The sequence below is a fragment of the Protopterus annectens genome, chromosome 17.part0 (genome assembly GCF_019279795.1).
Source record: "Protopterus annectens isolate FY-2018-M chromosome 17.part0, PAN1.0, whole genome shotgun sequence".
In the NCBI taxonomy this organism is placed as follows: Eukaryota; Metazoa; Chordata; order Ceratodontiformes; family Protopteridae; genus Protopterus; species Protopterus annectens.
The window spans coordinates 22,746,722-22,773,146 of NC_056751.1; the positions used below are offsets into that span (position 1 = coordinate 22,746,722).

General features: G+C 44.9%; 1 protein-coding gene across 1 annotated transcript in view; it reads left to right on the forward strand.

The window, feature by feature from the left end:
* Positions 1-26,425, forward strand: part of GPAT3 (glycerol-3-phosphate acyltransferase 3) — a 1,164,625-nt gene that overhangs the window by 573,728 nt on the left and 564,472 nt on the right. Inside the window, exons 5-6 of the mRNA XM_044059343.1 lie at positions 1,335-1,424; positions 1,861-1,954. Coding sequence (XP_043915278.1) covers positions 1,335-1,424; positions 1,861-1,954 — 184 coding nt within the window. The remainder of the gene's footprint in view (positions 1-1,334; positions 1,425-1,860; positions 1,955-26,425) is intronic.

Below are 26,425 nucleotides of genomic sequence, written 5' to 3' on the forward strand. Positions count from 1 at the left end.
TCTCATTTGGCCATTTAGTCTGCCATTTGGTAAACCTGATGTTTTATTTTTGTCTGCTGCATCACAGTATGTTTTTTTTTCCCTCTTTAGCTGAATTTTTCTAGTGTAGTGAATGTGGACGTGTCTTACACGAGTTGGCCCTGCTATCATGTGTTTTGTAATTCACCTAATCTTGTACAGTTGCATAACATTTAATAGATACATTGTGTCTAGAGTTGTGTTTTGTAGTAGCTTTATTGACAAAATATTTGTATTGATCATAACCTGTTGATGTGTTCTTGAGATGGATGCCATGATTCGTTCTCGAGGTGAATTTCTTGGCGTCCATGTCTTTAACACATAATGATGTAGTTACGATTTGAGAACTGTTCATAACCCTTTATGTTATGTGCAGATGCGCATATTTAAAAAAAAAAAAAAAAAAACTGCAGACATGAGTGAATTGTGTAAAGGGTAGGTAGCAGCATGTGAAGTCTGTTACAGTTTATTTTTCCCGTCTGTTTAACTTTTGCTTTGGTTTCAGGATCTAAATTATTATGAAACTTGCTTAAGCAATGTAGAGTTTTGCTTTACATTTTGTTATGCAGCAGCTGGATTTACATTTATAGTGCTTTATCCTGGGTATAGAAATTGACTGATTATTGGAAGCCCTGCTATAAATAAAAGAATTGTGTGTTGGTAATGGTTCCTTGGTTTTGGTAGTGGCATATGGGAGCAAATAGTTGAAGGATTTGGGTGTCATTGTCGTCCTGTTTTTTTCATTTGATTAGCGGGAAGGAGAGGACACACTACATGCTGATGAAGCCTGCTTCACCTGGAACCTAGCTTGCCATTCTTCTTCTCCTTTTTTTTTTTATATAAACGTGATGGTGAAACCTCACTTGCTTGCAAATGAATGAATGCAAATTGTCTAGGTGACATTTAAATTTGTTTTGAATTTTCAAGTAGTAGTTTACCACACTAGTTTTTCTTCTGTATTGTGCACAACATAGGTGAATATATTCAAGGGTAAAGACATTTGTATGTGTACTGTTTGAAACCATTTACTTCACAGGTCTCAGCAAAACCGTCCATTCAAGTAAATAACCAAGGGTGAGGGTGGTGGGGGTGGGCAGGACATGAATAGTGCTACATGAGAAAATTTGAAGACCATGTTGCATAGAGATATGAAAAGGGAGTGTGTATCCTGCTGTATGCTACGGGTACTAGGTGGCAATGTTTTGACAAGATAAGTGACTGAACATCTTCAGTCTGAAAAATGCTGTCTTTGTGTATGTATGTTATTCTCTAATTATGGTTAAATGTTGAAATACTTCTCTTCACTCCTAATTTAGGACAAAAAACAAATTAAGTGAACTGGTCCACTTGATGTGCTATCGGATCTGTTGCAGAGGTTTGTCAGCTACAATAAGATATCACAATTTGTAAGTACCCACCTTATCTGTAGAAGTATCTAAAAAAGAATAGTTTGTCAATTGCTAAAAAATGTTGCAGATAGATTGGTTATTCAAATAGATTAAAATGTTTGATGGCACTTTCTGTATTTGTTATCTAAAAGTGTAAATCTTGAAATGGATTTTTTTTCCTAACATTGATAGTATTCCACAGTGAGCTGAGCACAGAAGTTGGTACACATTTAATTTGTTTTGTATAGTAGAGTAATTACTTTATAGGGAGTCTTTTGAATTGCATATTGTGATTTGCAAGTGAAGTTGCTGAATCAGAAAATAGTTTTTTGCATAGAATAAAAAAGATGGAATAAGGAAGAACTAGCTTTGGCTTCTTTGCATAACTTAGTTTTCAGTCTGGTACTTTTTTAATTTCTATTTTTTTTTATTTATTTTTTTTCTGCAACTACAGAGAGAACAAGCCAAAGAAAGGTGGTATATGTGTTGCAAATCACACTTCTCCCATTGATGTGGTTATCTTGGCTAATGATGGATGCTATGCTATGGTAAGAACAGATTAAAAAAAAAAAACTCTTGTCATTTTTATGAGATGTGAAGCACATTTATTATGTTGTGTTTCTAATACACACAAAAAATGAAAATGGTTAACATCCACTTATGCAAGTATCTAGATCTGATATGAAATGGACAAATCTGAAGTAGGAGATTCATTTGTCAGCAACCTGTGGGTATGGATCCGATATCGGATCCGAACCGGCATGGTTTATCCAGCTATGGATCCGAGCTCCTAGCTCCTCCCCTCACCCATAATGCCCTGCTCTCCCTACATGACCTCAGATCTAGTTTGCCGCGTTCATGGTGACAGCTTGATCTTTGAGCTCCTTCAGCTAAGTGAAAATTTAGTATTTTACTAAGAGTTTTTTGATATATTAATAGTACCTGTGTGTGAAAGTTTTAGGTTTCTCACCCATTTAAACTGTTTTTGGTTAAATTACTTAATTGTTTTGTAATTCCCTCCCCTCGCTGGTAGCGTAGTTTGTGTGTGCATGTTTTCTTTGGGGGCCTGTAGTGTGACTGAGTAGTTAACTTTAGTTAACTTGTTAATTTTATTTTTTGTTAAAAAAAAAAAAAAAAAAAAAAAAGATGTCTGAAGCCCCAAAGGCGATTTTTTCGAAATGCTCCGAGTGTGGCCATAAGCTGTCCCCTGCGGATGGTCACACTCGGTGCGTTCGATGCCTTGGGGTTGAACACCTCACTTCTGGATGTTCAATCTGTGCAGGGTTCAACCCCAGGGCATTGAAGGAGCGGAGGTTGAAGCTGGTCTTGGCGGGACTTTTGCCCCCGGACTCGGCTTCGGCCTCCGCTGGTAGTTACCGCTCCTGCGTACCTGCCCTACCTGCTCCTGCCCTCCTCCCGGGACTTAAACTCCCTCACGGGTTCGGAGGACAGGAAGCTAGGAAGAAGGACCGGAGAGAAGCACCACAAGCGGCGGGCGAGACCTCCGTCGGCCCCGCTAAGCTGGCTTCTCCTCCGGCCTCTCTAGCTACTGGTTCTCCTCCTCCTCGGCTCCGGTCCCCGACCTTTTCACCGGGACCTGAGGAAGAGGAGACCCAACCTCCTTCGAGGCTATCGAGGCGGTACTCAAGGCCTACCTCGGTAGCCTCTTCGAGGTTGACTTATAGTCTTTCTGACGCCGATCTGGACCGGATGATGCGAAGGTTCATCCAGGCCCAGATGCAGATGGGAGTGCTCCTGCCTTCCCCCCGGGGGGGGAGCTCGACCACTTTTTTCAAGCCCATAGCTCCTTCTCTGACCCGCTACCCGGGTTCGGAGCGCTCGGAGCCGGGCAGCTTTGGAGCCGGGGGTGGGTCGGCTCCTTTAGTACTGGCTACTTCGGATCCGACCCTGCCCTCGAGTGTGTCGGATCCGACCTCTCGGAGCCTGGGCCCGAGTTTCGGATCCGAGGGACTCAGTGTGCCTTCGGCGCCATCCGTGTCAGAGCGCACTGGTCCCGCGGATCCGAGGGGCTCGGCGCCGGCTCCGATCCACTCCTCGGATCCGAAGGGGAGCCAACTGTCGGATCCTTTGGTCGAGGCCGGCTCCCCTTCAGCTTTTGATGTAGTGGAGAGGGCTCTGCTGAGGACTTCCGGACCCCCGGCACTTGCTTCGGCTCCGTCCCGCACTCCATCTGCTCTGGGTCAGGCTTCCGTCACCCGGCCACAGGGACAGCCTGTTTCAATGCCCCAAGCACTTCCTGTGGAACTAGACACTGCTTGCGAGGGCTCCTCGGACAGCCCCCCCGAGGAGGCACCTCGCAAGCACACGTGTAAAAGGAGGCACATAGACTCCCCCGAGTCTTTAACTGAAGACACGGACTTGGAGGAAGGGGAAGGCTCCCCAAGATCACCCCCCGAGGATGTCTCCTTTGGAGACATCATGGAAATGCTTCATATAAGAGGTGGGTGGTCTGCCCCAAAGTCTTCCTCGGATGAGTCCGTGTTCTTGGAGGCATTCGAAGCGGGCCCATCTACCTCTTGGGTGTCCCCTCCTGCCGACCCCCTGGTGGACCTTATTACCACCAGGGCGTGGAAGGAACCGGACACCGTGGAGCCAATCCCCAAAAGGCCAGACAGGATCCTCAGCCCCCCTGCTGACCGTGCCCATTGCAGTAAGGGTCCTCCGGTAGATGCCATGTTGACGGCAGCAGCCACCAAGAGGGAACTCGCACAGGAGAGTCCCTCAGTCCATCCTCCGAGCAAGGAGTCTCGGATGATGGACCGCTTGGGGAAGCGAATGTTTAGTTCAGCGACCTTCTCAGTGAGGGCGCTCAACTATCTGGCACATGTTATCAGGATGCAGCTCAATCTTATTAAAGAATACGCTGCATCCCCCCCAGAGTCCATGTTGGAGGAGGACAAACTCTTGCACTCCACCCGTATGGCCACTCCTCGATCCGTGACAAATACCTCTATGCGGTTGCTTTCCCATGCTACTGAGGGAGCCGCTAGAGCTGCAGGAATAGGCCTAGTCACGAGACGTCAGGCCTGGCTCCGCCATTGCGATTTCACGGAGCCCTTCAAGGCATCTTTCGCGAATGCCCCCTTTGATGGTTCTGCCCTTTTTGGCAAGACGGTTCACGACACCTTGATCCAGAGCGAGAAGGACGGGAAGACGCTGTCTGCTGTTGGAGTCCGCTTCTCTGTGCCCCAGAGGTCCTACTCTAGGAACCAAAAGGGCCAGAAGAAGATGTGGTTCCGGAAGTCGCAGCAATACCAACCTGCTCCGGACAACCAGTCCTTCCATGGCAGAGAAGGACAGGGCAGACACCGCCCCAGGGACAGAGGGGCTCCCAGGAATTTCGGGTCCAGAGAACCTTTCTCTGAGCGGCCCGCGCAGCAACCCTGAGGGGTTGCCCGACTGCTCCACTCTGGAGGCAGTCGGGGGATGTTGTTCGGAGCACCTAGCGGCATTGGAGTCCATAACAACAGACCACTGGGTCCTCCGTATCATATCCAGAGGATACAAAATCCCCTTTCTTCACGTCCCGAAACCAAAATCCCTCCCCGACGTTCCACCCGATCAGAGGGAGGCCGCTTCAGCAGAAATTGGCTACCTGCTGAGGAAAAGAGCCATCCAGCCCGTCCCCCCAGACCAGATCGGATCAGGGTTCTACTCCAGGTTCTTTTTAGTGCCAAAAAAGAAGAGGGGGACCTAAGACCCGTTTTAGATCTGTCCCTATTAAACCTGGCAGTTCCCAAGGAGAAGTTCCGGATGTTCACCTTACAGTCTATCCTCCCCCTTCTGGGAGAGAATCACTGGATGTGCTCTATAGACCTCAAGGATGCGTACTACCACATACTAATGGACAGACGGTCCAGGAGGTTTCTTCGCTTCCAGCTGGGAGCCAGTCACTACCAGTTCAGGGTCCTTCCCTTTGGTCTCACCACAGCCCCCAGGGTGTTCCCCAAAGTATTAGCAGTGGTTGCGGCCCACCTGAGGCTTCAAGGGGTGCAGGTCTTTCCGTACCTGAACGACTGGCTTCTCACCGCCCCAACAAGGCATCTACTATCTTTGGCAAGAGACTCCTTTCTTCAGCTAGCCCCCTGGTTAGGTATCTCAATAAACGTAGGAAAGTCCAACCTGGCCCCTACTCAGCTAATAGATTTCATAGGTGCCAGGTTAGACACAAGGGAGTTAAGAGCCTTCCTCACAACCGACAGAATTCAGAATCTACGACTCCAGGTGCGGGCCATCCTCCACTCCAGCTCAGTTCCGGCAGAATTGGTCTTGAGGGCACTAGGGTCCATGGCGGCAGCGATTTCTCTTCTCCCGCTCGCCCGCTTGAACATGCGGGTACTTCAGTGGACACTTCAAGTACAATGGTCTTACCTTTCTTTTCCCCTGCATCACCCCATTGCAATCAGCAAGGCTTGCAAGCGGTCTCTTTTGTGGTGGCTCCATTCAGAGGATCTCCAAGGAGGCCGCCCCTTTTGTGCATCTCCCCCCCTCGCCACAGTGACCACGGACGCATCTCGCCTCGGGTGGGGGGGGGCATTTTGCGGGACGGACGGTCCAAGGCATGTGGAACGACTCAGAGACCTCCCTGCATATCAATGTTCTAGAGATGAGGGCTGTGCTCTTGGCGTTGCAAGCACTGCAGGCCTTTCTTCCCCTGGGAACAATTGCGGATCAATCAGACAACATGTCAGTGGTCTGGTACATCAGCAAACAGGGGGGAACCAGGTCTTACCCATTATGTCGGGAAGCCATGAGAGTGTGGGAATGGGCGATCTCCACCAACCGCTTTCTCATCGCAATGCATATTCCGGGTCGGTCCAACATCCTTGCGGACAAGCTCAGTCGCACCATTCTCTCCCCGCATTTAGTGGTCTCTCAATGCTCTAGTAGCGAAACGTATCTTCGCACGGTGGGGAACTCCTTGTTGCGATCTCTTTGCTTCTCCCTTAAACACCAAGTGCGTCAGTTTTTTCGCTCTAATCCCTCCACCAGGGGATTCCCCGAGAGACGCTCTGGTGCATGCTTGGCCTCCCGGTCTTCTGTATGCATACCTCCCTCTGCCTCTGATGCTCCAAGTTCTTCAGAAAGCCTCTCGGTTGGGGTGCAGAATGATCCTCATAGCCCCATTCTGGCCTCGGCAGATCTGGTTCCCTTACCTAAGGTCTCACTCAGTGAATCCACCTTGGATTCTAGATCCCATCCCGTATCTGATAACGCACCCATCAAACCTACCATCTCCGAGCTTGGACAACCTGAAGCTGACTGCTTGGCTACTCCAGTTCCACTCTTAATCAGGACTCCCGGTATTTCATCTCCCGTTAAGGCTATCCTGGTAGCGGCGCATAAACCCTCTACCAGGAAAACTTGCCGCAGTAAATGGAAGCGATTCTCCATTTGGGCAGAGCGGCAAGGTCAAGATCCCTTCACGGTACCTCTTCCCGTGGTCCTAGATTTCCTTCCCACTCTTTTTAATGATGGCGCCAGTAGTTCCACGGTCAAAGTTCAGCTAGCGGCCATTTCTCATTATCATGTTGGTCATGAATCTGGGCCTCTTATGTCGGCCAAGTTATGTAAAATCTTCCTAAAAGGCACCTTTCTACTTAGACCCCCCTATTAAACAGGCGGTTCCACCATGGGATCGTTCATTGGTTCTTCAGGCCTTGACCGCTCCCCCCTTCGAGCCTGCGGCCACTGTAGATCTAAAATTCTTATCTCTTAAGACTGCATTTTTAGTAGCCATTACTTCAACCAAAAGACTTTCGGAACTTCAAGCCCTTTCCATAAAGCCGCCTTACTTGATCTTCCATCCGGACCGTGTGTACCTCAGGATCAATCCCTCGTTTCTTCCTAAGGTAGCTTTGGAAGCAAACATTAATCAGTCCATCAACCTCCCCGTTTTCTTTCCTAATTATCAGAACAAAGGCGAGTACAAGCTGCATTCATTGGATGTTCACAGGCAGCTTCGTTTTTATCTTAACAGGACAGCTGGTCACAGGCAATCCAATCAGTTGTTCATTTCCTTTGCCAAATTCAATCTGGGTAAACCAATTTCCAAAGTCTCCTTGTCACAATGGATTTCCCAGTGTATTCTATTAGCTTACCAAACTTTTGGGAGGCCCGCACCGGACGGAGTCCATGCTCATTCAACCCGGTCTGTTTCTACTTCAGCAGCCTTTAAGGCTAGGATACCTCTGGATGACATTTGTTCAGCGGCCACTTGGGCTTCATCTCATACCTTTATTTCTCATTACAAGCTGGATATCACGTCTAGAGGTAGAGCATCCTTTGGCTTCGCGGTGCTCTGGAATATCCTTCCATGACGGCCGCCCAAGATTCAGGTAGCTGGGGACTCTGTCCCACAGGTTGCTGACAAATGAATCTCCTACTTCAGATTTAGAAGTTATGTACTTACCATAATGTTCCATCTGAGTAGGTGTATTCATTTGTCTTCAACCATCCCGCCCTCCTATCCCCCTGGCCTTGTCAGTTTCCTGCATAGAATGTGTTACCCTTTGATTAGGGTATTTGATACAGGGCAAACTCGATCTGAGGTCATGTAGGGAGAGCAGGGCATTATGGGTGAGGGGAGGAGCTAGGAGCTCGGATCCATAGCTGGATAAACCATGCCGGTTCGGATCCGATATCGGATCCATACCCACAGGTTGCAGACAAATGAATACACCTACTCAGATGGAACATTATGGTAAGTACATAACTTCTAATTCTCTCTAACAGTATGACTTATCCTGGTAGGAGTTAGGACAAGTTGGTATATAAAACATTCATAGGCTGCCTTAGTCCTTCCCATTATTTTCTAATGTAAGCATATGTTCTTCTTCTTGATCATTGCTACAGTAGCATAAGCTGCATGGGTTATATCCTGCACAGGATACAACAGTTGGCCAGCTTTGAAAGTTTCAGGGCACCTTCCACACTTTCAGTCAATATCCTGCACAGAATACAACAGTTGGCCAGCTTTGAAAGCTTCAGGGCACCTTCCACACTTTCAGTCAATATCCTGTGCAGGATACAACAGTTGGCCAGCTTTGAAAGCTTCAGGGCACCTTCCACACATTCAGTCAATCATCTTAGACAGGGTTTGGCACCAAGCTCTTCAGAGCTTTCCTGCCTCTGAGAAGAGGACTTCTTTCCAGGCTGTCTACGATCGAGGGTCAGTTCACACTGTTCTGTTGCAGGGGCAGATAAGATGTTCATCGTGCATACAGTTGCAGTCATAACAGATGGGTTCTCCTGCCGTCAGGCGGGTCCTCTGTCGGCCGAATTCCAAAGTCTAGGTCTGGTGTCGGTTGTCGTCGCTTCTTTCCTGACGTCAGTGCGACAGGGGTATAAAGGAACCAGCCGACGCCATTTTCTTCAGTCTTTCTTGCCGCGCGGTGCCCGAAGCAGAAGCAGTTCACAAGTGCCGGCCAGCCAGCTCCTGAAATTACGAAGTTTGGAAACTGAAGTCTTCTTATAAGCGAAGTACCCCGTTGGGGAAACTTTTCTTGCCTCAGACCGATGTCAGACAAAGTTGATAATTGTATTTCTTGTGGGAAGCAAATACCGCATAAGGATTTCCATTCCCTCTGTATACCTTGTTTAGGCCCAGACCACGACGTCTCGGTCTGTCACTGTTGTGCTACATTCAACAAACGCACTATTAAGTGTCGGGCGGAGTTCGCCCAGCATTTTTTTGGGAAAGCATTTAACTATACTATGTCGTCGGATACTCCAACTCCGGTTTTGTCTAAAAAACGCAAAGACAAGGACCGACACACGAGGTCCGCGGCCTCTACCGACACCATGCCAAAGCCGACTACACGTGGTCCGGTTCTCAGTGAGGCGCCTACGCAGCCCCTGATTACTGACGACACTTCTTTGATGGTGTCTCCTGTGCCTGAGGTCGCAGGCTCATCGGCCCACACCCCGACTACAGATACCGAAGCCACTATTGGCGTTGAAACTCAGAATGTGGACAGGTCCACCTCCACTCAAGGTGTCTTCAGACCTTCCTCTTCTTTCTCCATAAAGGCTTTCACAAAGTCTAAAGCAACCATCCACTCTGAGAGACCAGCTACACAGGGCCCATCTCCAGGCCCCATGCCTAAGAAACAGATGCTTAAAATGGATGAGGATTTAATTACTCTAATCAGAGGTTCTCAGCTCCCACAGGACAAAAGGCCCAGAGTGGAGGAAGATTCCCCCTCCTCTGATCAGGGCTCCATTATTTCAGAGCACTCTGATGATGAGGAACATTCTTACTCCCCTTTTGAAGACTCTGATGCGGAGGAGTCCATCCCTTCTGTATCCCCCCCTGAGGATTACTCATTTGGGGAAACTTTGCATACCTTAAGGGAACACTTCCACTGGGAAGGCCAGGATTATTCAGATTCAAATGAAAAGGCTCAGGGAATTTCTCTTGTTACTCAGCATAGGCCTCTGGCTATACCTCCTGTCTTGGACATCCTAGATGATGTTTACTCGGAGGCCTGCCTTAACCCGGACTCTCTACCTCCAGCTCCAGTTAAGCCTGACAGGTACTACAGGGTTCCTGACTCACACCAATTTCTTTACAAAAGCCATGCTGCTGACCCAGAAACCATCTCACAGGGCCCCAAGGGAGTTAAGGCCTCCATTGCCAAAAATCCATTGCCTTCCGAGAGAGATTCCAGATCCTTAGAAAGGTGGGGGAAAAAGGTATATACCTCGGCAACCTTATCCATGAGGCCCTTAAACTGTCAGTTTCATATGCTAAAATACCAACAGTTTTTGTTATCCCAATTGAAGAGTAAAATGTCACAACCTGAACAACCAGACTTGAAGGAGTTGCAGGATTTGATGCATAGTGCAGAACAAGTGGGTAAGCATACCTTACAATGTGGTTTTGATGCTCTAGAAGCCTCATGTAGAGCTGCTGTTACAGGATCAGTCATACGTAGGCATGCCTGGCTCAAGGAACAAGCCTTGCCGGATCATGTCAAAGCTAAATTACTAGATGCCCCTCTTTAAAAGGATGTACTATTTGGTGCTAATGCTGAGGAGGTATTAAGGAAAATGGAGGAAAAGGCTAAATCAATGCAAACTGTGAAAGAATTTCTACAGGTTCAACCCCCACGTTTTAGTAGAAATTGGCCTTCCAAAAACTGGTGCTTTCCTGCCACAGACAGACCCCAAAGAGGCAGATACAGGTGCTCGAGGGGCAGAGGACAATCCCAAGGATCGTACAGAGGCAGACAATGGCAAGCTCCTACATAAAGAGGTGGTGAGGACAACTCGCAATCTTTCGGAAAGCAAGCCCAATGACTTTCCCCTTTGCATGCCAACCAGGTTTCAAATGGCAGCCCCCTTAGGAGGAAAGCTGGCATTATTTTCAAAAATTGGCATGTTGTCACAAAGGACAAATGGATCCTGGACATTATAAACAGAGGCTACAAATTCCATTTTCACACCCTTCCAAAAATGAGAGGCATGCTAAACCTGCCACACAATCAAAGGGCAGAGGCACAAAAGCAAATTACAGATCTCATAAACATGAAAGCTATTCAAGATGTACCTTGTACGAACAAGGTCATGGTTTTATTCCAGGCTATTTCTGGTGCCAAGGAAGGGAAAAGATTGGAGACCTATTTTGGATTTATCCATCCTAAACACATTTCTACTTGTACCAAAATTCAAGATGCTCACTCTACAGCAACTTCTTCCCATGCTGGGCAAGGAGTCTTGGCTGGTAACATTGGACCTCAAGGAGGCATACCTGCATGTCCCAATCAGACAAAATTGCAGAAGGTACCTCAGATTTCTTGCAGGTTCAACCCATTATCAATTCTCTGCATTGCCCTTTGGCTTATCTACTGCGCCCACAGTATTCACGAAATGCCTGGCATCAGTAATTGCCTACTGCAGACTTCAAGAGATACAAATATACCCCTATTTGGACGACTGCCTGATCCAAGCGGACAGCAAGCACATTCTTCTGAAACATCTGGCTTATGTAATAATGTTATTGAAATCTCTGGGATACACAGTCAGCAAAAAGAAATCAAGGCTAATACCCTCTCGGAAGATAATTTTCCTGGGTGCCAATTTGGACACAAACACCCAGATGGCCTACCTCACGCCAGAGAAGCAGGGGCAACTAATACAATACTTCAGAACACTAGCAAATTGCACCAGGCTGACTGCAAGGAAAATCCTGCAGGCTCTGGGATTCATGGCATCTTGCATCTTACTAATCCCATATGCAAAGCTGCATATGAGGAAACTACAATGGTACCTGAAAAACATATGTTCTCAACACAGCCACAGTTTTGGAAACAATAATACCACTAATTCCATGTCTGCAAAAGGAATTTCTGTGGTGGGCTCAAGCATGTCAAACAAACACAGGTCTTCCGTTCAGCAAGCCTCAAGCAAATCAAGTCATCACAACAGACGCCTCGGACTACGCCTGGGGGGCGCACATGACAGATCGGTGCATTCAGGGCAAATGGTCCCAAAAAGAAAAGCACCTTCACATCAATCAAAAAGAAATGCTAGCAGTGATAAATGCTATTATAGCTTTCAATGACCTTCTACAACCAGGTCAATTATTGATAAGAACGGACAACACCACAGTTATGTGGTACATAAACAAACAGGGAGGAAGACATTCTTACCCCCTTTCCAGACTGGCCATGTCACTTTGGAACATGGCCATGGACTTACAAATGGAACTACAAGCACAGTACTTGCCAGGCAAGGAAAACACGCTGTCAGACAACCTAAGCAGGAATATGACAGATCCACACGAATGGAAATTGCATCCAAAGGTTTTTACAGAAATAATCCAAGAATGGGGATGGCCAGACATAGATCTCTTTGCCTCCCACAAGAATCATCAATTGACAAAATTCTGCTCAAGGATCTTCCATCCAAAGGCCTGGAGAGTGGACGCTCTTTCTTTCAGTTGGACATCAATGACAGTTTATGCCTTCCCTCCTCTTCCTCTGCTGCCCAAAGTTCTATTAAAGATCAAAGCAGACAGACCACTGGCCAAGGCAACACTGGTACCCACTCCTGAGGAGCCTGACGCATTCCCCACCATGGACCCTGCCTCTAATGCCTCTTCTTCTGACTCAGCACAGTTTCAAAACTCTTCTCAGCCAGATAAAAACACCCAATCTAGCCGCATGGAAGATTCCTTAGCATCTCAACAGGCCCTACTCTCCAAGGAGGTGCAGGATGTCATTTTAGAGGCCAGAAGGCCATCAACTAGAAAAGCTTACTCCGCAAAATGGAAACGTTTTTGTGTTTGGAATGAGAAAAAGAGCCAGGATCCTGGAAAACTGAATTTACCTCAAATACTACAATATTTGGCTGAACTGCTAAGCAGTGGACTTTCTTTCTCCTCCATCAAAATACATGCCTCAGCCATTTCTGCAGAATACAGCACTGATCCACCTTTATTCTCTCACCCTCTCTTAAGACAGTACCTCAGAGGGGCTAAGAATTTAAGGCCTCCAAGGAAACAACCAATACCTGCTTGGGATCTTAGTTTCATTCTGGAAAAATTGACCTTGCCTCCCTTTGAGCCAGCTGCCTCATCAGATTTGCAATATTTGTCCTGGAAAACAGCTTTCCTTCTGGCTATCACCTCAGCTCGTAGAGTTTCAGAACTACAGGCTGTCATGGCTGTCCAGCCTTTTATCATCTTCCATCAGGACAGAGTTTCCTTACGAACCAACCCGTCCTTTATGCCTAAAGTGGTATCCAGGGTAGCTTTAAATCAGGCCATACATTTACCTACTTTTTATCCTAACCCTCAAAACAAAGGGGAGAGATTACTACATTCCTTGGACATCCACAGACAGCTGCGTTACTATTTGGACAGAACAAAGCCTTTCAGAAAGTCAGAACAGCTCTTTGTGGCCTATACGGTAGGAGCTCAAGGGAAGCCAATTTCCAAACAGACCATCTCAAAATGGATAGCCCACTGCATACGCTTTTGCTATTCCTTTCATGGCAAAACTGTTCCTACAGGCATTAGAACTCATTCCACCAGGGCCACAGCCACCTCTGCAGTCTTCCTCAGAGGAGTTCCTACCAAGGATATTTTGGAAGCAGCCACTTGGAGTTCTGTGCATACCTTCTCCAAGCACTACAACCTACCATTATACTCCATATCTAGAGCAGGCTTTGCCACTGCAGTCTTGCAGGGCATTTTGGCTCCTCCTAGTTCCAACTAGTGCCTACCACCCCTTTCTTAGCTTTGGGATTCTACCCATCTGTTATGACTGCAGCTGTATGCACGATGAACATAGTACAGTTTTGTACCTACCATAAATGTAGATGTTCGTGTGCTAATACAGCTGCAGTCCAGGTTTCCCTCCCTCCTTCGCCTCTTGGGACAGGCCTATAGGCTAACACATCCTCATACAACCTGATTGGGGTTTTCTTTTATGATGTATTTGCTTGCAACTACTGTATTTTGATTATATAGCACTGCATTATCACACAAATTTATTATTGCCTTCCTTCTGGGGGCACCTGACATCTGGGGCAAGAAAAACTGAAGAAAATGACGTCGGCTAGTTCCTTTATACCCCTGTCGCACTGACGTCAGGGAAGAAGCGACGACAACCGACGCCGGACCTAGACTTTGGAATTCGGCAGACCGAGGACCCGCCTGACGGCAGGAGAACCCATCTGTTATGACTGCAGCTGTATTAGCACTCGAACATCTACCTTTATGGTAGGTACAAAACTGTACTTTCTCTTTGGTGAAAAACCTCCACATTATTTTTCAGTTATTTGAAATCTGTTTTTTGTGAGGAATAACTAACTTTAAGCTAGGAAAAAGTATTTTTTTTGTCTGTCTCATGGCTTTTCTTTTCTTTTCTATGGGAAAACACTGTTTTTACTTTTATTGTAAAAAGCTGTTAAAAGTTGTTTGAAACTACTTTTTCTGTGGAGAAACTGCCTTTAAACACTTTCTCCATCTTCAAAATAAAATAAAGTGCTATCAGCTGTGTTTTTATGGGAAAGGTATTTTTTGCTACTTTCCTTTTTACCAAGTATTGTTGCTAGGTTTTCTGTGGCAAACAAGCATCTTTTTTTGCTTGATAGTGGAACAAGGGACTGGAACCTTGGTCTGACTTTCTTCCATCCATAAAAAGAAAAACAAATTGCTGAACAGCCTTTGCCACCCTAGCATGCTTTTAACTTAGCATAGGTTAGTGACTTTCTTCTGGCTAAAGGTGGTTACTCAAACCAGTCATGTTTTTCTTCAGATTTCTCTGGTATTGTCCATACAGACGCAATGGACTAGAAGTTATTCAATCCTTTGCAGCTGTTGGGATTCCTTCAGTGGGCAAGGGAGAACCACTCTTGTCGATTATAGGAGAAGGGACATGTAATGTGCATCTTCTTAGCCCCAAAATTTTCCCCATCCCTGGGAAGCTGTTGGCAGTATTAGGTCTGTTTATCCAAGTTTTTTTGTCAAAAAAGACAGAAAACTAAAAATGTAACTTCTCCTGTGTCAGTTTGTTTGTACAGGAGTAATTTAATGGGTTTGGTTCAGGTTCTTGTGCAGGCATTATCCTTCTTGTAAGGTTTTTTTTTTGGTAAAAGTTAAAGGGATTCCCCGTTTCACTGAAGAGACTCAAGATTTTGAATCTGTAGGGTAATTTGAAGGGACAGATATATATTTTTCTCCTCGGGTTTCTGATTCAGATTCTGAGGATGGTATCTGAAATTCCCTGTGAGGGATTCTCTTTCTCTAATACCATTTCCAGAATGAACCATTTATTTCAGTGGGAGAACACTGAGGATTTTTACTTTGCTCCTCCCGCCATGTTTTCAGCATTGGAGGGTGTGTTCGTCACAGCCTGTGGTTTCCCCGACAGTCAACCTGCTGCCCGAATGTACCAAGTGTATCAGTCTTTCAAGTTTTTATACACTAATCCCAGACGTGACCCAGTAGCTATAGTTTTAGTTAATCCAGCTGCTGACACATATTTTGTTAATTCTAACCATTCTCCTTCTGACAAGAATGGAAAAGCCAAAGTTTAGGAAAAAGTGCCCAATTTTTCCACTTTGATTTTTGAATTCTGAATTGCCAGGCCTATATGTTAAAGTTTACACTGACCAATTGTGAAAGTATGAGGAATGTTTTAGCTGCAGTTTCCTCTTGTGAGTAAAATTTCTTTATGTATTTCAGTTTCTTTAATTTCTAAGTTCTCTACTTATTGTTTGAAGTGTGTTTATGACACTGTAGATGCTGCTTCCATGGCTGTTGTCACTGATACTGCTTTGAGGAAGTTTGCCTGGCTGCATTCTCAGAACTTCACAGAAGATGTCAAAAATTACATTTTGAATTCTGTTTGATAGACATTTAGTTTTTGGAACCTCTGCTGCAGAGTTTATCAAAAAGTGTGTTGAGAGTGAATTTCTCAGATTTTTCATCCCTCCTTCCCTAAATTTTCAAAGGGGATTTTCTGCTTCCTTTTCCAATTATGGCAAGAAGGAAAAAAACAGTCTCATCAGAATGCTGGTAGGGCAGACATTTCAAAAGCAATTGCAATGAAGTTCTGAAAAGCAAATGGACCCCCCAAGAACAAAGTGCAGTCAAAAAAGGTAGAATGACTATAAAAGGGGCCTTGTATTGCCAGTTCCTTTGCCCCTTGCAGAAATTCTAAATTTCTATTTCTGTCTTTGACAACAGATTGTTGCAGATAAATGGGTCCTGAATGTGATCCACCTAGCATACGGATGGCAGTGGAGGAAATTCTTTCTTTCCAGGGGATTCAGTTTCATTTACCAAGCCCTACCCTTATCTTTCCTTCTGTCCTACGTCATATGCTGTTTCAGAGGGTAATAGAAGTTGATGTCCTTCCTTATCACTATTGTAGTATTCTTCACCTATGGGGATCTCCTGCCAAGGATAGCCTATCTTTCTGTCAGTATGCCAGAGCTTTTACATCTTCCCAGCGTCATACATCAGACATGTGCTCCCCAGGCACTTGTAGGGCATAAAGGTGACATACACACTGTTGGTAATCAAAACTTTTTTGCCCCATTTGAATGTCTGTCTAAATGCCCTTTGCTGAGACATTTACAGATAAGAGCCCTGTTGGAGTTCCTCCATTTTTATTCCTTTCTTTGTGTACTTAGGGTTCATGTCATCCAGTAAGAGAAGTGTCAGTGTGGTAAGCAGACTCCCCATGAAGTCCATCATGAGAAGCGTTTATTCTGCCTGGGTATTTCACACAATCCCACCCAGTGTACCATTTCTTGGACTTTTGTTCCCAAAACACTGCACATCCATCTTTGCTCTTTGTCATTTATCTTGAAAACCAGTATCTCAGACTTCTGACCCAAGGTACTGTGGTCAAATCCAGGGTACCATCTTTTAAAAAACACCAAAATGTCACAGTCTGACTCTGTTACTGTCTAGCCTCTGCTGGACATCTCTCTTGAGGTGGATGAAAACCCTGATGACTGTCCGGTGTCAACATCAGTTTCCTCTGCCATGACTCATTTAGAGGCTGGTGTGTAACTGCTTTCTCATATGTCCTCTGCAGCAATGCATATTTATGCCATGGATACTGAGGAGACACCACTGTGACGAACCACCACTGCCAACCACTAATCAAGGAGCTTCAGTCCTCACCACTGGCATCAGTGGGAGACATTCACTGAGATGATAAGGGGTACACACGCAGTATTTCCACATGCAGAGTTGCATCAAGTACAATTTCCCTTAAGACCACACAGAGACAGCAGTCAGTCCAGGGCTAGTTTCTCCCTCTTTCTCCAGATCCCCAGTAAGACTCCCCACTGGCACAGCTATAGAGTTGATATCTCAGCTGAGTGACCAGGCCAAGATGTCCAGTCCCCTCTGCGTCCAACCAGTGCTTTGTGTCCTTGCCCAAGTAGCTAACACACACACACACACACACACACACACACACACACACACACACACACACACACACCTGGGAAAGGCTGGCACAAGTTTACTAGCTATGCTCCCTTCTGCTCAGACTATAAGGTAGTTACCACTGCCACCAGTCACTCCTTATCAGCTACTTTAGGGCCCTTAACAAAGGGTGTCCAATTTTACTGTGCAATATTAATACAAATGCAAATGGTAGTTTGACCAAGAGCAAGGCTATTAGGAGTGGCCCACACAATGTCACCAAATAAATATGCAAGTACTCTCATAACTTAAATATCTCTACGCAGGTCAGCCACAGTGAAAGGTTTAAATATATTTTATAAAAACTAATGTCTTTTGGCTTTTCCTGGTTAGGGGTCACCACAGTGGAACTCTGGTCCACTAATGATTGACGTGGATTTTTATGGTGCCGAGGTGTCAGCCCGATGCCCAGCCTTCAAAGAAGGCACATCCATTCATGCACACACATACCTGCATGTCTTTAAATGTCACTCGACTGCAGGGAGGACATGCAGACTCCACACAGATAATAAAAGAACAAGACAATACTAAATATATATGTAAAGTGAAATCAGAGTTCAAAACCATAGGAAATATTTAAAATAATATTTGTAGTGTAGGCTCACACAAATAAAGAAAAATATCTAAACTAAGCTTCACTATATTTCTGACTGTATCTGGCAATTACTATACCCTAAAAACTTACTACTAAGGCAAGCCAGATGTGGTGAATGGTTCTTGTTGTCAGGTCCAAGACATAATGCCGAATGCTCTGTTTCACTCAGACTTCTCAAAAACTGTCTAAAATATTACTGCTGGGATAGCTTGCAGAATTATATAATTTCTGGTCATCTGATTTCTAGTTCTCATGCAAAACCCCTACTGCTAAAGCTGGCAGTGTTTAGCATCTACCTTTAAAAATACTCCTATAAGGGCTTTTGCTCAGATCTTTGGCAGATGCTGGAAGTCATAAAAAAATTTATATTTCTTCATGCTTCCAAAAATATATATATATATATATATATATATATATATATATATATATATATATATATATATATATATGTATATGACTTTACTATTTTGTAATAACTTTCTCCTTTTCACTAAAGTGCCTATTGTATATTGTACTTTCTTTATTGTCTCTAGATATTTCTGTTAAATTCTATATAAAACCGACACTGTACCTGTCAATGTTCTTGTTTTATTGGAGCTTTCCTCCCCGGGCCTCCACTGAAAATGGGCTCACACCCAGATGGACTATCCCGGTCAACAAATGTAAAATAAAGACAATGCATAAAACTTCCTAGTACAGACTATCTTTAGCTGCAATGAAACATCTTTATGGCGTAGCCTATAAAGTTTGTTTGTGTCTTTCGGCTTTTTCCCGGTTAGGGGTCGCCACAGCGGAACTCCGGTCCGCTAATGATTGGCAGTAGAGTTTTACGTGCTGGCTTGCCGGGCCTAACGCACAACCTTCAACGAAGGAACGCCCGTTCACGCATGCCGCCACACAGAAGACACTCTAACTGAGAATCGAATGGGCAATGTCTAACTGTGAGGCGACAACACTACCGCAGCACCACGTAGCCTATAAAGTAATTTCAGATACTTCTCTAAAGTTTGCTGGACTGAGGTTAACCTCCTGTATTCCAGTTTCCAGTGTTAAAATATATACTTACAGTTACAATAGTGCATGTACATTTCTATTCTCTTCCAGTAGGGCACAATGTGTATACATTTTAGACACAGCACTTTACAAGTACCTTTTCAACACATACATCTGTAGAGAGCAGTTTGATATACACATGACATACAATTCTAATACATTTGTAACACAAGCATCTTATAAAAGTTAGTTTAATATTCACAAATGACATGAAGTTTTTTACATCCAGCAAGCTGTGCTGGCAGTACCTCCTTTCATCACAACCACAAGTGATCATTTCTGAAGAGCCTAGGGGAGTTCCCCAGATTCTGGTTAGGGAAGAGGTCCCTGGTATTCTTACTGAGTGTTGGCATGACTCAGAGCCTTCTAAGTTGTTCAAAGCTGATGTCCTACTAAAGAAGCAGCAGAAAACTAAACACTTTCCTCCTATTGCTAAAGATCTTAGAGTGAGAGAATAGCAGGACTTTACCCAGGGCTTGTTGTATGCCCTGATGGCCTTGAGATCACTTCAGCGGTGTCTGTTCCTGCTACCCAAAAGGACTAGGGGTCTGATTTCTCAGATGAGGAGGTGGATTCAGGAGATGAATTACTGGCCTGCTGACAAATTAACTCTCCTTTGGACTATGGGTCTGCAGAAGAGGATTCCTTGAGTCCATGTGTTTTCCCTTTTGAGAAGTAGTTTTAGTGATGGAGCATTTTAAGTGGGATTGCTCACAAGTCTCTGATATTCAAAAGAGGTATTATAAGCTGTTGCAGATGGAATTTGTAAACCTTCTGCTGTTCTCCTTTTTTCAGATGCCTTGTTGGATCCATTTGCAGTTGTCTCTTTGACTCCTGATTCCCAAGCTCCAACCCCTTAAAACTTGACCATTTTTATAAGGTGCCTGAGGCATTTAAGTACCTGTACAAGTGCCTACTTCTGACCCTGCTGTGGTGTCTTTTTCCACTGAAAAGCCATCCACGTTTTCTTTCTTCCAAACTTCTTCCTTCTGATAAAGACAGTCGGATTATGGAGAGGCTGAGGAAGAAGGTGTACACTTCTGCCACTCTGGCCTTCGGGGCCATAAATTATCAAACCCATATGTCCAGATATGTTTTGGCCCTTTTGTCTCAGCTTAGTGGGGGCTTGTCAGACTTTCATCACTCTGAAAGTAAGACTGCTGCCCTCTCCTTATTGAGTTCCACTTCTCAGGCTGCCTATCACTCCATCAAATGTAGTTATGATGCAGCTGATGTATCCTCTAGAGATGCTGTTTAAGTTCAGTTTTAAGGAGGCACTCTTGGCTTCACTTTCAGGCTTTACCTAATACTGTTAGGGCCAAGCTCCTAGATGCTGTTTTGGACAATCAGTATCTCTTTGGTATGGCTGCTGCCGACTCGTTTGGACTCTACAAGACAAAGGCAAAGTAATGCAAGATCTTAAACTAATCTTTTTCTCCTATACCCAAATATCGGAGAAACTGTACTAAGCCTGCCTTTGTTTGTAAATAGCTGCATCAGCTTTCTAAAGGATTTTTAAGTGTATGTTCTCAATAAACCCACCCAGACATCTAAAATTCAAAGTTCCCCATTTCAGAACAAATCTACCTCCATCTGACATATTTTCTCCCCTTCCCCTCAGCCAGGTTCCCCTGCCTCTCAAACTTTCCTTGTCTCTTTTTGTCTGACAACAGATTACTTCAGACTCCAGAGTTCCATCCATTATCCATCAGTTATTTTAAGGTATAGAAATCCCCCCTTGAGTCTTCCGCAACCTCGTTCAGACCAGCTTCCTCATTTTTCTGTGGCTCTGCAGGATTTACTGGATTAGGACTCCATCCAAGCCATTCCACTCTCCCAAAAAGGACTAGAGTTTTAATCCAGATTGTTTCTGGTTCCCAGAAAAAAGGGGTCCTGAAGAATGGTCCTAGACCTCTCCTTTATAAATACTTTTCTAAGTATTCCTTCTTTCTGGATGCTTTCCTTCCACATTCTGTTTTATGTTTTACTCCAACAGGCTTTTTTGGTCTCCCTAGACCTAAAAGCATGCCTATCATCATATTTCCCATTTCACATTTTTCTGTTCCTTCCTCTCATTTTCAGTTCTCCACTTTGCCCTTTGGTCTTTCTACTGCTCCAAGGGTATTCACCAAATGTCTGACCCTGTTATAGCCTTTTGCAGGCTTCAGGGAATCCAGATATTTTGATATCGGAACAACCTGCTTCTTCAGGTGCTCTCTTTCAATCCAGGCTTCTGCAGGCTTTACACTTCATTGTGCTGGTTCTACTTAGTCTGGAATTCACCATCCATCTCAAGATGTCAGTTCTGACTCCTTCTAAACACTACATTTTCTGGGTTGCAGAATCCAGTTCTGATGTTTTGCTTCTGTTCTTTTTCCCAAGTGTCTGTCTCTGACAATCTACTTCCACTTTTTACTTTCCCTTTCTCTCATTCTTGCAAGGGATGTTTTCAGAGCTCTGGGGTTAACAGTATCTACTATTCTTATACTTCCCTTTGCCAAGATTCATATGTTGAAGCTTTAGAGGTATCTAAAGATGGATGTCCTTCAAGAATGCAACTGCAGTCATAACATATGGGTTGTCCTGCCTCAGGCAGCCCTCGATTTCAAAAGTCTGAGTCCGGCGATCGCTGCTGTATCACATTTCTCTCCGGCACAGAGCGGCTGGAGTATATAAGCATCAGCCTCCTGTATTCTTGAAAGTAATCAAAAGCTAAGTACAATCCGTTGCACTGTGTTCTTGCCCTGGCGAGACCTCGGCCTGTGTCGCCTGTGCCTGCCTCGCCTGTGCAGCACTTCAACAAAGCGGGCTCTCGCGGAAGCTTTTCTTTGAACTTTTTTAAGCGATATATAATGCCTTATCCGGAAAATCCATCGCGAAGAAACGAAAACTAAAGCGACGGGAAGACCGACATCCTCGTCCCGTGTCTTCCCCAACCCACGCCAAAACCGTGAGTGCCCCGGTTCTCCCTGAGGCGGTTATTTCACGGATACTGAAACCAAGAAATGCCGGGACCATTGCGACCAAGCACCTTACTGCTAGCCTTACCTCAGCCTACTCCTGAAACACAAATCATGACTATCCTGAGAGAGGATCCCAGCCTCCTTCTGATAAGAGGCCCGGGTTGAACCCTCTGACCCTATCCCTTCAGATGAAGATTCTGAGGACTCAGTTCACTCTGATGGCCAGGAAGAGCTCTTCCAGACCTATGAGGACTCGGATGCAGAGGATTTCATCCTCGGCCTCCCCTCCTGAGGATATTTCTTTGGGAAGTTCTACATACCATGATGGAACATTTTAAGTGGCAAGGCCAGGCCTTGAACCTTCCTTAAAAGCCCCAACACATGCCCTGGCTATTCCTCCTGTGCTTGATGTTTTGGATGACCTATACTCTGACTCCAGTGTTGGATACTCTTCCTCCTGCTCCAGCCAAGCCAGACAGATATTATAGGGTCCCAGAAACACATTCTCATTTCTTTAGGGCCCATGCTGTTGATTTAGAAACTGGGTTTCAGCATCCACCTCCAAAAATCCTTTGCCTTCCAACAGGGAAGCTAGGTCATTAGAGAGATGGGGAAAAGGTCTACACCTCCACTACTTTATCTATGAGAGCTCTGAATTGCCTCTTTCATATGTTTCAATATCAGGTTTACCTGTTAGATGATTCATTGGCCTCTCCTGAACCTTTAGACAGGAAGTCTTTGCAGGAAGCTGTACATAATTCTCAGCAAGTCAGCAATCACTTTCTGCAGTGTGGATATGATGCATTGGAAGCTGGTCATTCGTATACATGCATGGTTAAAAGAACAACCTCTACCAGATCATGTTACAAAACTTTTTGATGCACCCTTGGAAAGAACAAGCTTTTTGGTGCTAATGCTAAAGATGTGTTAAAGTCCATCGAGGAAAAAGCAAAATCAGTTCAGACGGTCAAAGATTTCCTCCAGGTTCAGCCACCCAGATTCAGCAGGAATTGGCCTTCTAAAACTGGTCCTTTCCTAATCCTGAAAGATTTCAAAGCAATACAGAGGTTCTTACAGGGGCGACAATGGCAACCAGCAAACCAAAGAAGTGACAGGACAATCTCAATGACTTTCCTCTACTTCTGCTGACCAAGGAAAATTATCTCTGTTTTCAGACAATTGGCACAGATTGACAAAGGACAAATGGATTTTGGACATTATAGACCAAGGTTACAGGTTCCACTTTCATACCTTACCAAGAAAACAAGGCATGCCAAATCTACCACAAAACCAGAGGGCAGAGGCTATCAAGGAAATTTCTCTGCTTGCTCAGATCAAAGCAATAGAAAGAGTTCCACAACAAGAACAAGGCCAGGGGTTTTACTCAAGACTGTTCCTTGTTCCAAGAAAAGAAACTCAATGGAGACCAATACTGGATTTGTCCGCATTAAACACTTTTCTCATAGTACCAAAGTTCAAAATGCTGACTCTACAGCAACTCCTTCCCATGCACTCTGGACCTCAAGGAGGCATACCTGCATGTCCCTATCAGACACAGCTGCAGAAGATACCTCAGATTTCTTGCAGGGCCAGAGCATTATCAATTGTATTCACAAAATGCCTGGCTTCAGTAATTGCTCATTGCAGGCTCCAGGGGATCCAAATTTACCCATACCTGCGACAAATTGATTTTGACAAAAACTTGAACTATGTCATACAATTGCTACAGGCTCTGGGATACACAGTCAACTTCCAAAAGTCAAGACTTCAGCCATCCCAGCAAATAACAATCTAGACACAGCCTCTCAAATGGCTTACCTGACAGAAGACAAGCAAGAGAAGTTAACTCATTATTTCAAAGGTTTGGCAAAACTCACCCAGATGACTGCAATGAGATTCCTACAGGCCCTGGGTTACATGGCATCCTGCATTCTCCTGGTTCCATTAGCAAGACTACACATGAGAAAGCTTCAATGGTACCTAAAAAGCCTATGGTCTCAGCACAGCAACAACATAGAGACAACCATACCGCTCATTCCATGCCTACAAAGGAATTCCTATGGTGGGCCAAACACAGGTATGTCATTCAAAACCTCAGACAACACAGACCATGACCACAGACGCCTCAGACCTTGGATGGGACATGGAGGGCAGATGTATACAAGGACAATGGTCTCCAAAGGAAACACATCTGCATATAAACCAAAAGGAAATGCTGGCAGTAATGCATGCCATCGAGGCCCTTCGACAACAACTTCAGCAAGGCCATCTACTGATACGGACAGACAACATCACTGTGATGTGGTACATAAACAGGCACCCATTCTTACCCCTTTGCAGACTGACAATGAATCTTTGGGAAAAATCACTGAGCCTAAACATACAGTTGCAATCCCAGTTTGTTCCAGGCAAAGACAATGTGCTGGCAGACAGCCTAAGCAGGAATTTCATAGGTCCACACGAGTGGAGGTTACATCCGAAAATCTTCACACAACTCACCTCGACATGGGGCAGGCCAGAAGTAGACCTATTTGCCTCCCACCTCAACCATCATCTACAAAATTCTGTTCAAGGACATATCATCCACAAGCTTGGAAAATAGATGCTCTTTCATTCAACTGGAACTTCCTAAAAATCTATGCATTCCCACCTCTGCCACTGATGACCACAGTATTACTAAAGATCAAAGCAGAATCCTAATAGCTCCAGACTGGCCAAGACAACACTGGTATCCATATGTCACAACAAAAGTGGGCCCTCCCCCCAATGGCCTACTTTTGACTCAGCACAACTTCAAAACAGTGCATCCAAACCTTCAGACGCTGCAGCTAACAGCCTGGGAGATCCCATGAATAACCCCAATCTATCTCTTTCCAAGGAAGTTCGACCATCCACCAGAAAGGTTTACTTAGCAAAATGGAAGAGATTCAGCATTTGGAATACCAGCAAGGGACATGATGCATCATTATTGAACATCCCACTCATCCTGGAATATTTGGCAGATATGCTACATAATGGACTCTCATATTCTTCCATAAAGATACATGCTTCAGCTATTTCAGCTAGATATAACACTGATCCACCTGAATCAAGAACATTAAGCCACCAAGAAAGGCTCCAGTGCCAGCTTGGGACCTCAACTTTGTCCTAGAAAAACTGACTCTACCTCCCTTTGAGCCAGCAGCTTCAGTGGACTTACAATTTCTCTCATGGAAGACAGCTTTCCTGTTGGCAATCACCTCAGCAAGAAGGGTTTGAACTACAGGCCCTAATGGCAATACCACCGTTCATAATCTTTCACGAGACAGGGTCTCCTTAAGAACCAACCCTACTTTTATGCCAAAGGTGGTATCTAGGGTTTCTTTAAATCAAGCTATTCACCTGCCTACTTTCTTCCCCAATCCTGAGAGCAAAGGGGAAAGACTGTTGCATACCTTGGACATTCACAGACAACTACTACCTGGACAGAACCAAGACCAGTAGGAAGTCTGATCAGCTTTGCCCCTGGAGTACAAGGAAAAGCAATTTCCAAACAGACTGTTTCAAAATGGATTGGACATTGCATCAGATTTTGTTATTCCTTCCATGGGAAGAATGTTCCAGCCAATGTCAGACCACACTCCACCAGAGCTACAGCCACCTCTACAGCATTCTTAAGAGGTGCCTACAAAGACATTCTAGAAGCTGCTACATGGAGCTCCATGCATACATTCTCCAAACACTACAATCTCCCTTTATACTCCAGATCCAGAGCAGGCTTATCTCTTTCCTAGAGCATTCCTCCTCCCCAGCTAAGCTATGGTATTCAACCCATATGTTATGACTGCAGTTGCATTCTTGAAGGACATAGTACAGTTTTGTACCTACCATAAATGTAGATGTCTCTATGCCTTGGGTCCACTCCTATCCCTGTTTCTCTTAGCTGGGGATATCTGTTATGGTGTATCTGTTTATTGCTTACTTATTTGTCTGGAATCCTGTTTTTGTCTTCCAATTTGATTACAGCCTTCCTTGGAGGGCACCTGGCATCTGGGGCAAGAAACACTGAAGAAACAACCCATATGTTATGACTGCAGTTGCATATCTATCGGACATCTACATTTATGGTAGGTACAAAACTGTACTTTTGGCTGCAGGGGTTTTACTGTTCCCTTACTTGTCTCAAATTCAGGTTTCATTGGTGCATTTGGCAGATCTTCCTCAATCCAGTTCTGCCTTTTCAGACTCATACCCCTACTTAAGAGCTGTTCACAGATGCTTCCAATCTCCGTAGTGGGGAGCCTTTTCCAACAATTGGATGGTTCAGGGTCAATGGCCCCTTCATCAGAGTTCAGTCCACATCAACATAAAAGAAACGAGGGCTCTCATTCCTACTGTTTAGGCCTTCCATTCTCTTTGGTCTCAATGCCCTTTAAAGGCCTTTACAAAC